This window comes from Chanodichthys erythropterus, chromosome 8 (genome assembly GCF_024489055.1).
Source record: "Chanodichthys erythropterus isolate Z2021 chromosome 8, ASM2448905v1, whole genome shotgun sequence".
In the NCBI taxonomy this organism is placed as follows: domain Eukaryota; kingdom Metazoa; phylum Chordata; class Actinopteri; order Cypriniformes; family Xenocyprididae; genus Chanodichthys; species Chanodichthys erythropterus.
In genome coordinates this window covers 14,745,199-14,758,795 of record NC_090228.1, presented here as the reverse complement: position 1 = coordinate 14,758,795, position 13,597 = coordinate 14,745,199, and the positions used below count along the sequence as shown (strand labels likewise).

Sequence of the window (13,597 nt, the reverse complement as noted above, 5' to 3'; positions counted from 1 at the left end):
ACACACGCTTGTGTGTAGATTCTGTAGAAGTCCGGCGGCGCCGGCGGGAGAGAACAGTTCTACAGAGAGATGAGTTCCAGTAAGTCGGCTCTCAAGGCTGTTTTATTCAAAAACATCGGATGAAGTGATTATTTTTCTCTTTAACGCTGATGGTGCTGAGTAATTAGTCATAACAACAACAAAAAAGATGATAACTGATGATTTTATTTTCCCGTGAGTCCGCTATTTTAGCGATTATAATGTTACCTAGCTTGTTTTCCATAGCTTGTTGGATATTATAAGATAAGTCACCCACACCAACAACAATTAACATTGTGATAAGAATATGTGAACTGTAATAAGGCTAATAGATTTATTGTTGTGTGTTCGGTTATGCTCAGTGTGTATTCACAAAGACTAAAAGGGACTTTGGTATTCATCGTATTTTGGTGACTTGGTTGTAAACAACTTCAAAAAAAAAAAGTATAAATATAACGTTATATATATATATATAAGATTTTGAAGAATATTTTGGCCAATTTAGTCAGTTTTTTCATTGAACCAAAGAGAAACAATGTGCATAATGGCAGTCTCCATGCTACACTAATAATAGTAGGTTTTCTTCTGTGTAACATTACATATATTCTTTATAAGTAAAATTTTGGCTGTGTTATTTGTGTCCCCTTCAAAAATTGCTCTTAAGAAATTTTATGTTTATTGTCCCCCCCTACTGTCATATGAAATTTACGCCCCTGTGTGGAACACAAAAAGAGAAATTTAGCCGAATGTTAACGCTGCTCTTTTCCATATAATGAAAGTAGATGGTGACCAGGCGTCAAGCAAAACGCCACCGCAACCCAGCACTGAGAGTTTTTTGTTTTTTTGTTAAGTCTGTGAATGTTTGTGGTTCTTAATCTGTAACATTTTTTCCTGTTTCACCCCAAGGTTGCGAGTTGCAAGATGATGTCCCGCTCTATTTGTCGCCACTCTCTCCCAGTGCTTTGCGGACAGGTGAGTAGTGTTTTGTTATAACTCCAATGGGGTAGTGACTAAAAATTCCCATTTTTTTTTTCTTCATTTTACAAGCTAAGTCATGGTCCCAACACTTAAAGACTTAGTTAGTCATTCGAGACTTACCATAACAAAATTAATAAGGGACCTTAGGTTCAGTTATTTCAACAAGATGGCAAATAAAAGTAATTCACCTCAAAAGAGATGTTAAGGCCCTTTCACACTGAGTGTGACACGATAAAGTGAAGCGAATCACAGGCGATCGGTGTTTTCCCAACCAACACAAAACGATTGATCACCTCCTGCTAGTTCATGCCTGCATGATAGGTGTCACTGACAGAGAATTCATTTTACCTTGTGTATGTATGGCTTTTCCATTTGGTTTTAACCTCGTAAATAAAGCTTGGTACTACACCAGAAACACAAACAAATCTATAATACTTACGAGACTGTACCAAAATTATTTTGACCAAATACATCATAAAATATAATCGCAGCTGGTTAACTGGTGCATTAGAACTACAGTTAGCATCAATCCCAATTTATGAGATTATTACTGTTTGCTCAAAACCCACTTTAAACCACAATCGAGAACTTTTAATAACTTTGAGTGCGATCTAAAGTGGATGTTTCTGTAGAAACATTTCTCTTAGTTGTTTATGTACGTAATTTAGAATGAGGACGTGTACAGGACGGCGTCATCCGGAAGGGCAGGAGTTATGATCATGTAATGTGATTGACACATCAAGACCGAATGTGCGCTGTATGCTCTGTATGCTGTTTCAGTGCTTAGTGTAAAATTAATATAATATTCTGTGTAAAGAAATATGAAGTAAACGTGAGAATAAATCAGTTCTCAGACACCAATAATAGCAAGCTCGATGTGAACAGATAGGGATATATTGTTTTGATTCAAGAGCATCATCGATTCGTACATTCACGTTGCTTAATCACGCTCAGTGGGAGTCCCTTTACTCATGTAACCTAGGAGATGGTGGGAGTGTCTGAGCACAACGACCCTCCTCAAAGTCCAAAGACATGGTCACTCCTGGGGAGAGGGTCAGTGTGGGGTCAATGCGAGGTCATCCCAGGGCCAGTAGGTATTGAAGAAGCTTCAATGTGTCTAAAACAGTGGACATAAGATTAAGGCTTCCCGCTGAGAAGACCATTTGGATTATCACTGATTGGGACTCAAAAATAAGAAAAAATCTCTTAAAATTTTCAATTTTATAGAGGAAAGTCAGAGAAAGGAAAGAAAGCACACTACTCACCATCAAAACCACTGATGTTAAAGGGATAGTTCAGCAAAAAAAAATTAAATTCTTTAATTATTTACTCACCCTCATGTAATTCCAAACCTGTATGATTTTCTTTGTTCATATAATAGAGGTCAGTGGGGTCCAATGCTGTTTCGGACCCCGATTACTTTCGTTATATGGACACATATACGGTTCTTCAAAAAAAAAAAAAAAATTTGTGTTCCATATAAGAAAGAAAGACAGAGGTTTGGAACAACATGAGGGTGAGTAAATGATAACAGAATTTTCATTTTTGGCCAAAGGCCTCTAAATTATAAACATTTTGCTGAAAAATCTGTTATACACAATCTGCTACAAGCCTTCTGTTGTCTGATTGATAGTTTATACTTTTTAGCAAGTAAAGGACTTTTAAATACTAAAAACGTCCCTCTACAAGTTGTAGTACACGTGTCTTTTTTTGCTGTAAAATCTTTACAGATTTATATAAAGTAAACGTAAGAATATCTTTTTAGTAACAATTCAAGTTCACTTACTGGACTGAAGCAACTTAGGTTTACTTGATTATCCGTACATATTTTTTTAGAAAAATAATGTTAAAATATGTGTATCAAATATGATACAACAGGCTTCTGAGGAACGTTTATTTATTGCATTATATGTTTTGCCCTCCACAATAAAAGCTACAGAGCTTTGATAATAAAACTAAGCATAACATCTTACTAAGACGTGTCCAAAAATGTCCACTTTTTAGTTAGTTATCAGCAACTGCATATTTCTGCTCAGTTTGGGCCTCTGAATAAAATTGAGCTGTTTTTTCCTCCCTGAGTATGAGCTCCATATTCTCCTATTATCACACTATTATGAGCCGTAAAAGCCTGGTGTATTAAATATAATGTAAATAGTTTTTTATTTTAGATTCTGACTAAAGGTTCAATTAACAGTTCCATAAAAATAAAAAAAATCAATATTTCAGACTATTATTAAATATGTCAGGCTTTACAGGGTTAAAGCCATTAATTATGAAATAATCTGCTTATTTGTGTGTGGTTTTGTGTCCGATTTAAATGTGTTAAAAAAAATAATAATAATAATACTAAAATAATAATAATAAAATAAAATAATACGATGTGTCATGGTTCTGCAAGACACCATTAATTATTTATCAGCTCGAAGAAACAATTCATTTTCAAATCATGATTCGCATCCACTAATAAAGGTGTTTCGGTCACTTTTCAAGATGACACATGACACGGTCCCGATTTCCCACCAGTTTCGGCTCCCTGACCACTTCTTTGACCTCCTGACTCATAATGTATTCATAGGTGTCCTAATCCCTTTTTGTGACGGAATGGCTACTATTGCTTTTCTCCTGGTCACTCGGGTGACCCCTGAAAGTGTTTATTATAGTCTTTAGCATTCAGCTGAAACTGAAGATGTCACAGAGGGACATGAATGTGCCATCATCCCGGACAAAAACAAGGGCCTAAGCCAGACTGACCCAGGCGGATTGTTCTGGAAGACACCAGGCACCGGCGAACAGATTAAGGGCGTGAATGAAAGAGATGTGGAAGGAGAGATTAGCCGTGTTCGTAGCAGGATCGTTTCACCCTAAAACAGGACCACACACTGACACAGTCACTTTGCCACCATTGTCTTTCTCTCACTGTCACCGAGGGCTCGGAAGCCATTGTTTGCCAAATCCTCAATCGTTTGGACAGCGCTGAAATCCGGATACAGACTCTTTGATTGGCACTTGTCAGCGCTGCTAGAATGGAATGACGTGTTGGGAAACTGAAGATCCAGAAAGGACAATCAGCACCATGAATAATAATCAAGGAGGGATTTTCCCTTATTCCTCCCCCCCTCCCTCTATTTTGCCAAAAGATGGAGGAGAATGGCTCTGGGTGGCACTGCTGAAAGCCTCTTGCCGTCCGATTGTGTTGTTGACGCTCATCCCTTTCTCAAACACACAAAGAAAGAGATACACGGTCGACCTTCTTGCTTCTTTCTGGTGCGCTGGATGCTCGGATTTCCACATGGGAGGGTGGGCAGGGTGTGTGTTAACCAAGGCGGACCAGGGGAGGTTTGTGTTTTGTCTTCTATGGCCTTGTGAGCACCAGGGGAGGGCTAGATGTAGGATTTGACTCTGCCACTCTCAGCCAAATCCAGCTATCTGTCTCTTTCAGGCCGGCCAGTTGGTATGGTAACCTGGCGTGTGTGGGTTTAAGATGGTTTCTAAGCAGGTCAGTGCCTTGTTTCCAGCTTTGACCGTTCAGTAATCACTGTTCTGCATTGGAGGATTAGGCAGTGTAAGAAAAGGAGGTTTTACAGGGAGAGATAGGCCGCGCTGAATGGAATTAGTTGGGTTTCGCAAATTACCCTGTGAAACTTGATTTCACACAACGGTCAGGGTCTAGAGATGTTTAGTCCACTAAAAAATACACCTAGCTTTTAGAAACATACAGTTCTCATTCTGAATCGTATGTAGACTCAAAATCAGCAGTCTTTTTGAATCAAAGTTTAAAGTATTTAAATAAAATGGGCCAAAAAAATCACTAATATAATTAGTTAACCATTCAAATGTGTTTTCAGTATGTTATTTTAGACCAATAATCAATAAAATGTGCTTCCCCAGTGGGAAGTAGAACCTGACATTCTCTGATCTCACGTGTGAAGACTTGTTAGCATTTTTTCTTTTTCTTCTTCTTCTTCTTTTTCTAAAATAAAAACAACAAATGCCTCCCATGATTAGCTGATGTTAAAATTTGCATGAACAGAAAACTTTCCAACATCAAGTTCGGGCGGCAACAGTCTCCTTACTTAGATTACAAGGACCAACAGTCTGTGGATCATAAACTATGAATCATAAACTATGTAAACCCGTTTGCCCTTGCAGTATTTATGCAAAGGTGCCTTGTTGTCAGTATTCTCACGTTGCACAGAGCTGATCACAGATCCATTATGGCCCATTTTTAGAGCTGAGCAAGTGCTTAACTGTCCATTTTCATGTCTCATTTGCTCGTTTTGAAAAACCATAAAATATGGCTGGTGTTTTCACACCATTAAATGCTGAGCGTGATGTATTGGTATCTGTCAAGGTGAGCGATCCATAGCAGCATTAGCCTATATGATCAGGATTAGAAGAAAAGCGGAGACACCTGCTCTTATCAGCACATTGAACTGTGTTCAATCCCGATAAATGATCATAGTATTTCTAATCATATACAAAACCATTAAAATACATAAATTCTGTAACCAGACATGAGACATTTGTGCAACTAATATTATTAATTGTTTTGAGCTATGTACAACATGTATATAAATCAGATAAGTGTTATCTTTAAATATCCAACCAGAAATATCTGTTGTCCTTAAAAATGTCCTTAAAAATCAAAGAAATTGTTTAAAAAAAATATTGGCATATTAAATAAATTATTTAATAATACTTTTTGATATTGTAGTTATTAATATTATTGTAATGTAATAGTGTCATGTTTTTAATCAAATACAAATATTAATCTCTGCAGCAACTATATGATTAGTTGCATTTTATTATTTAGACTTGCAGCCAATTTCTGAATCTCAACCAACTATTAAAGACATTTACTATTGTACATTTACTAGCCCATCATGTAATTGCATGTGTAGAAACATGAGGTTGAAATGATAAAAAAGCAGACAGACAGAACAAGATGTGTCATTGTGGGACAATAATTAACAAACTGACCCCTGGAATTCATGTGCAGTTGTGTTAATGAGAATGAGAGCTGATTTTCCTCTCTCACACTGTTGCACAAAGCCACATCACAGTCCAGTGTTTTAGATTGAAATGCTGAAGAATACACAATCCAGAAACCCCCACAGGTTCAGTGCTAATCGATCTCACTCTTTGTCTCTCTAAACGCAGGAAGTGCTTTGTGAGGGCTTCTCAATGAGTTCTAATGAAAGCTGCTAATTTGGGACCGCTGGTAAATTAATGGACCTCCAGGTCTCTCAAGAGAGCATTTTGCTTTTAAATGGTCTTTGAGGAAGGACAGAAAATGTGATTATGAAGTGTAAAGAAGGAAGGAAACAGAATAAGTACATTTTGTATGGAAGAGTTAAGGGGAACATTTGAGAATTCTGCCACAGAAAACCCATTAGTATCTGATTCACAGAAAAAGCCAAGAATACGTATAAAAAAAGAAAGAAAGCATTGTTTGTGGTCTCACAAATTAATAAATTAAACAGATACATCTTATTCTATCGACTACTGTATATGATTTAAAATGCACAAAATGAATTATAGATTAGAAACGGTAGCATTTAGAAGAAAACAGAGAATATTAAAGGTCAGCGCAGCAAAACATATTTATGGGTGGTCCCCATCTTTCCTGGGCCATAAAGCAGGAGTTTTCAAACTAGGGTCTGGGACCCCCAGGGGGCAGCGGGAGAGTGCTAGGGGGATCTGTAAATAATTATAAAAGAAGAAATTTAAAAGAAATCAAACATTCAATGAATTTTCCATTATTACTATTGCTTTCTGCTTTCTAAAGATGAATCACTATTATTATTATTTTAGCTTGCAGCCATTATTTTTAACAGTGAGATATACAAACAATTCTTTATATATTTTTGTTTCAAAACATTTAAATGTATCATATTTTATTATTATATAATTCAATATATTTATATTATTATATTATATAAAAACATAGTATTCATTTATATTAAGTCACTAATTACAAATCAGCTGCATTATTTAATAATCTAATATGCATGTTATATGGTTTGATGTCTGCTAAATTAAAGAAAGCCCAACAAACGAGGGGACCATACTGGTCCTGCAATGCCCAGAGAGCAGTGACCATGAAAAACACAGGAACAGGTCCGACAGACTCAGAGAGAAGAGGAAGAGGAAGAATAAAGCCATGGAGATTTACTCCAAACTGCAGGATGGAAAAGACCTGGCAGAGCCCACTCATCAGAGCCCTTGCTCTAAGTTTGAGGACTGTAAGTACACAAATCCATATTTTATTATAATAAGGTGAATGTACTAAGACATTATTTCTAAGTTGCTTATTTACCAATTTGCCAGTGTGAACTGGCAATTTAAACTGTTGATTGATAAGGTCCTTTCAGTAGGCCACAACAAAAATGCTCGCACCATTCAAACAGAGAACCCCACTGCTGTAATTTGACACTGTGTACACACTCCAGTCGGTCCACCACCTCTTGTTTAGTTTTGAGCTCGGAGCTTTGCACTTGATTTTTTAATTAGCTGTGCTTTCGAGTGCCGTTCTGCCGATCTACGCCGATGGTCCCAATTTGCCGGCCCTTTTCATGATTGGATATGCAGTTTGGAGTGCTGAGGAGAGAGAGGGTGTGTACTGAAGGTCAAGGTGAAGGGGCGGAGCCCCAGCGGGGCCATGGAAGGTCACAGGGCTTCTGTGAATGCAGGGGCATTGTGTGAATAGGCCTGATTGGACAGGTCCCTTCAGCTCCTAATCAAGCACAAGAGGAGGAAGCATGCAGCTGTCGCTCACATCAGAGACGAGTGTTACTCTTTGTGTGTATGTGGATGAAAGTGAGAGGAGTTTGAAAGGGAGAAAGTAAAGAGAAAGAACGTTGTTTGAATTTTTTTATGCCCCAATGTGCTGAAAATTTGAATCTGTTTTAGAATGACTTACATTTGTCCCTGTTTTAAGTTCCCTCATACTTCTGTACCGATTATTTCTATGGATTCCCTCGGAAAACAAGACGGCATTCACCATAAATTGTGTGTATGAATATGTGTGAGGCCTCTCAGACACGTGTGAGTGTGGCTCCTCATTAGGGACTCAAAAGCCCTAATTGGACATAATTTGTACCCACTCTCTCCATACTGACCAGAAAATCAATGCACAAATGACAAGTGTCCCAAAATAGGTCTGGCCTTCCCTGTTCTTTCAGTTTTTCCCTTCTTTCTTCTCTGTCTTTGTGCTTTCCCTTTCTGTGGCCCCTACCTGCAGCAGGTATTCAGTGTTTGTCTGTATAGCACTGGTTTCTGAATGTGCATGGCTGCATTCAGAATGGAATACTAGCACACTTCATACTGGATAGTACATTACTTTATATACTGTGCATTGCTTACTAATTTTATACATTGTTTTCATCTGGCCTCATGTTTAAATCAGTGAGTTGCTTCTAGCTTAATAAAAGGTGAATTAGTACAATGTGAAATTGAGAAAAAAATAGATGTTGTGGCCTTGAATTAAGAATATGTTTCCTCAATGTATTAATTTGTGGCCATGTTTTATTAATTTGCTCCCTCATTTTAGTGAAATAGTGGCCATGTTGTACCAATTGGATTCTCTTGTTTTAGTTAAATTGTGGTCATAGTGTATTCATTTTTTCCCTTATTTTATCATTTGAAAATCTGGCGAAATCCAGCCATTCCTATGCGAATCCGCACTATGGGGAGTTTCATGAGAAGGTGATAAAGTTCCCACAAGAGTTCTCCACAATGACCAACAAAAAGGTGCTTGGGTTGAAACTGACTTCTGTGTGAGTTGTGCTTTCTAATTCGCTAACAGACAATGGACCTTTTTTGACCAAGAAATTTTACTTTTATGACCGTATCTTTAACTTTCAAAAATAATGTGTCAAGAATAAGATATTTGTGGCCAGTATTACTTAAACTACATGTATTCCTTTCATCACACTGGAAATAAAGGGTAAATTCAAGTAAATTGCGTTGTGACTGTGAGTGTGCACTTATAGACAAATGTGTAGTAGGATTCCAGGTATTTGACGCAGAAAATGTGTATAGTGCATATATATATATATATATATATATATATATATACTGCAGAAATAATATTAATAGTGTGATATTTTTGAACATAGCCCTTATTTATAAATCCAAATATATGCATACTTCCCTACTATATAGTATACCAAAGTTGTGTCTGAATGTGCAGTATTCATTAAATACTGTAGGCAAAAATACCTGGATGACCTGCTATTTACGCTTAGTTCCTGAAGTGCAAATGCAATGGGATGTCCCATGAGGTTACAGGAAAGGAGTCATAACATTTGTAAATATTAGAGAAGAGCGAAATGACTAATGTTTTCGGTAACAAGACAATGCCAACATGGCATGTATAGTATGTGTGAACTGTATTCATACTACATTTATACTTTATAAGTGTTCTTTATTAATATGCACTACATACTCTGACAGTATGCGATTCTGGATGCAGAAAGTTTGCATACTGCACAGTACAGTACAGTACAGTAGTACACACTGCATTCTGTAAAAATAGTATGAGTAGTATGCTATTCCAAACATAGACCTTATCTCTGTTTCTTCTGGTCACTTGGAGAAAGTGGAGATCTCTGATAAATGTTAGCATTGACAGGGAACACCTGGTAGACCTGAAACTGCCCCACCCTACTTGTTTGCTAGTCTGCTAGCAGTTAGCGTTCAGACCATGTAGGAGGCTGTCTATGTGGCTCATTTGTTTTCTCGTTGATGAATGGCTTCTTCAAAAGCTCAGCATCCTGAAAGACCAGAAAGTGTGCATGTATATGTGTGTGTGTAGTACAGTGCCTTTATGTAAGTGCTATTTGCGCAGTGTTAAAGGATGGAATAGCTGTGTGTGTTTACCATTAGCTCAGAGTGACTAGGCAAACAAACAGTCCTGCTATTGACAAGCACGAAGCATGGAATATGCTCGCTGTTTTCAAAGCTCACAGCGAGAGGGAGAGAAGTGAATCTGTCAAAGACTCTATTATGCCACGTCCAAACAGAGTGGGCTTTTCCACAATGCCCTTAATAAAGGGACAATGTCAAGGAGAACGGTGGCAATAATAGCAGATGATTTGGCCATTGTGGGGTTATCGCTGTAGATAAGTTATAACAGATGATTTGCCTTTTGTGGAGTTATCAGTGGAGATCAGGGTGTAGTGGTTTGTGAGGGATTGTGGTCTGTGTGTATGTGTGTTTGAGAGTACATGGCATGCAGCCAGCAGGAGGAGTGTGGTGCCTGCGTGTGTCTTTGTTTGTTTCCCCCCCCTCCTTTTAATGGGCAATGAAGGGGCGGAGCCACGTGTCCAGCGGCCAACAACAAAGCTTGCTTCGAGAGGTTTGCCAAAATTTGCCCCCTGCACTTGTTCAAAGGGACCAAAGTACAGTGCCAAATTTTTAAAAATCAAAGAGCACAGCAGAGAGTTGGACGGCCCGCGCAAGTTATTTGTCAGTTGGGTCAGCACCACAGCGGCCAGCACGTGGCATACAGAGTGCATAAAAAGTGTGTGTGGTGTAGGATGTGGTATAGGCCAGCTATAATGGTCACAAAACTTAGTTTTTACACTGAAGCTACTTTTAAAAGTGTATGAATGTCATTGTATTATATAACAAAATATCAAATAAACAGCCCATATGGTAACACTTTAGTATAGGGAGCACATATAAACTATTAACTACGACTTTTCCCTCAATAAACTCCTAATTTACTGCTTATTAATAGTTAGTGAGGTAGTTGTTAAGTTTAGGTATTGGGAAGGATTAAAAATGTAGAATAAGGTCAAGCAGAATAAGGCATTAATATGTGCTTAATAGGTACTAATAAATAGCCATATTTGAGTAATATGCATTGTAATAAGCAGCTAGTTAAAAGACCCTAAAATAAAGTGTTACCATATACATATCAAACATACTTTTGTTCAACTTGGGCCAAAGATTTTTGTGGATGTATTATGCCAGCTACCTTCAAGTTTACACAGGTATTACACGTTTTCGTAACATCTCACAACCAAAAAGTGTCACACACACACACACACACATACACACAGGTTTGTTTTGCTATCAAAGTGAGGACATTCCATAGGCATAATGGGTTTTATACTGTACAAACTGTACATTCTATCCCCCTACACTACCCCTACCCCTAAACCCACCCATCACAGAAACAATTCTGCATTCACATTTTTACATTTTTAATAAAACATTGTTAAAAGTTTAAAAGTTTTGTTTTTTAAAGCTATTTTAAATATGAGGACTCATGAAATGTCCTCATATTTCATGTTTACGTCGAAATACCAGTGTAATAACCATGTCATTATACAAATGTGTGTCCTCAGAAATCACAAAAATGCATGCACACACGCAAACACACACACACACATGTACACGCACACACACACACACACACACACACACACACACACACACACACACATATGCATATTATAATTTGAATAAATCTAACAATTTATTTTTTTAAATGATTTGCTTGAAAGATTGGTTTGTGGTATATTTATTTTAAATACAAATGCCATTATATGTTGATATTTTTAACCAATGCAATCAAATTCATACTTTTTGAAGTGTGTCTCAAGTGATAAATAATTTTAGGGCCTCATATTTTTAAGATCAGACACCAAAGTTTAATGAAACTAGAAATTATTTACTGAATTTTTCAGTTTTTACACCTAGAAATGTGAAATTCTAGAAAGACAAAAAGCCAGCCTCTGGTTGATATTTGGAAACTTAATTTTTTTCAACTATATATGTTCCAGAGGTTGAACTAACAATCTTTTTTTCTTTTTCTTTTTTTGCTATGAAAAAAAATTGTTGTATCCTTGTTACAGACCAACATTAGATTATGAAGATCTATCATAAAAAAAACCTAATTATTACTTTAATTAAAGTTATAAACCCTCTCAGTATTTATTACAATCAATGTAAAATAAAATGATTTAGCAGTTTTTAAAAAAAAAAAAAAAAAAAAAAAAAAAATACTGTCAGTTTTGGAATCATTTCCATCCAGTTAAAGTATTATCAAAAGGAAACTGTGAGATGAAATGGGGTAAAAATTAAGGTAAATATCACTTGTGAATAGAATACTTTTATTATGTAAATGTAAATGTACATTTAAGTGTGAAAATATTATTTAATTATAAAAAATGCAATGAAATTAGCCTTAGCAAGCCAAAAGAGCCTGACATTTTTTCCACAAAAAAAAATAAAAAAATAAAAAAAAATATTGCACCAGAATGCTGTTTAACACAATATATACAAAATATATGGTGGAAATGACACTGTGGGAATATTCACAAAGTAAAATGTCAAATCCTGCATGCATGTCCACTGTACGAGAAAAATAAACCAGTGAGTGTGAAATGTGCATTAAGAAAGTTTATTTTATAAAAATCCATAATGGCTGAAAGTGCCTATAGTAGAAGAAAAAAGTAGAAGTAGTTTTTCTTGGTTTGACCGTTATTGCACTCATACGCTTTTGATAGCTACTGTCATTATTTGACATTTACTGTATGTAGAGCAACCCCAATCTGAGAAAAGAGGTCATAGTCTACAGACTCAGTTTGACCTTGTTAGTAAACTATATAAGGGAGTCTTTCTGAATGATGATGAACATAAACAAAGCTACAGGATTAAATATGGAACACAAACAAACATGGGTACAAAACAGCCCCCATAAAGCACAATGAGTCTCTGTGTATGGATGATGTTATTTTTGAGTGGGAATGCGTGTATGTTTGTATGTGTGTCAGAATCATTGGCCTTCATTACAAACATGTTTAAATTGAAAGGCAAAAGAAAGAAAAGTTAAACATTTGGGCCTATACGTTCTAAGACAGTAAGAAATAACTGTATTCTGAATAGCAAAAATGAACATCCATTATTCATTGGCTACAGACGTGAAAGGACGTGCAATCGGTGCATTGCAGTGAAACAGCTGTGAAGTTCTGTCCTGAAGAGCGAGTGTTAAATGGGATGTGACTGCAGTTTTCTATGGTGTCTTCAGCCTTTTGCATAGAATGATACTGGCTTGAGGCCGTCAGCCCTCGTAGAGGAGTGACTCTGTCAAAAAAAAAGAGAGCAACAAAGCACAAACGTGCAAATGTGGTTGACGCGGTGCATGTCGCCCGGCTCTTGTCACCCCGTCACACTTCCCTTTTTCTCTGGCTTCCATTTGCTACTGAATTGCCGTCACTCCCATTACAGATTATGAGAGAAGTTCTGTTCTTGCAATCTCACTTTCTGTCTCTCTCTCTCCACCTGTTTTTTTTTAAGACTTCTTCTCTTGATTAACATTTTCTGCTAGGCTTCACACCAAAGGGCCCAACCTGTGTGCAGCAAAGCTCACAGTGGAAAAAAAGCCATCAGCCGCTGAAGCAGAATCAGATAAGGCTATCAGGCGGGAGGCGTTAGCCCAGGAGCTTTGTGCCCCCCCCCATCCCCCTTCCCGCACGTTTGCCTGTGCTTCCTCCCTCAATCTCTCACTCCACTGCACCTTTTGTTCCCTTGATTCCACGGCATAGAGCCCCCCCCAAAACACACGCATACACACACACACACACAC

The 13,597-nt window shown here is 37.2% G+C and overlaps 1 protein-coding gene across 10 annotated transcripts in view; it reads left to right on the top strand.

Annotated features, from left to right (window-relative positions):
• LOC137024435 (serine-rich adhesin for platelets) overlaps window positions 1–13,597 on the top strand; it is a 69,269-nt gene that overhangs the window by 41,957 nt on the left and 13,715 nt on the right. For 9 of the 10 annotated variants that reach the window (XR_010895708.1, XR_010895709.1, XM_067391933.1 and 6 more), the window contains 2 exons: window positions 925–990; window positions 7,041–7,241. Coding sequence is in view for 8 of the 10 variants with exons in the window: in XM_067391933.1 (XP_067248034.1) it covers window positions 925–990; window positions 7,041–7,241 (267 nt within the window). In the remaining 2 variants the exon portion in view is untranslated. The remainder of the gene's footprint in view (window positions 1–924; window positions 991–7,040; window positions 7,242–13,597) is intronic. The other variant, XM_067391932.1, reaches the window with a different exon arrangement.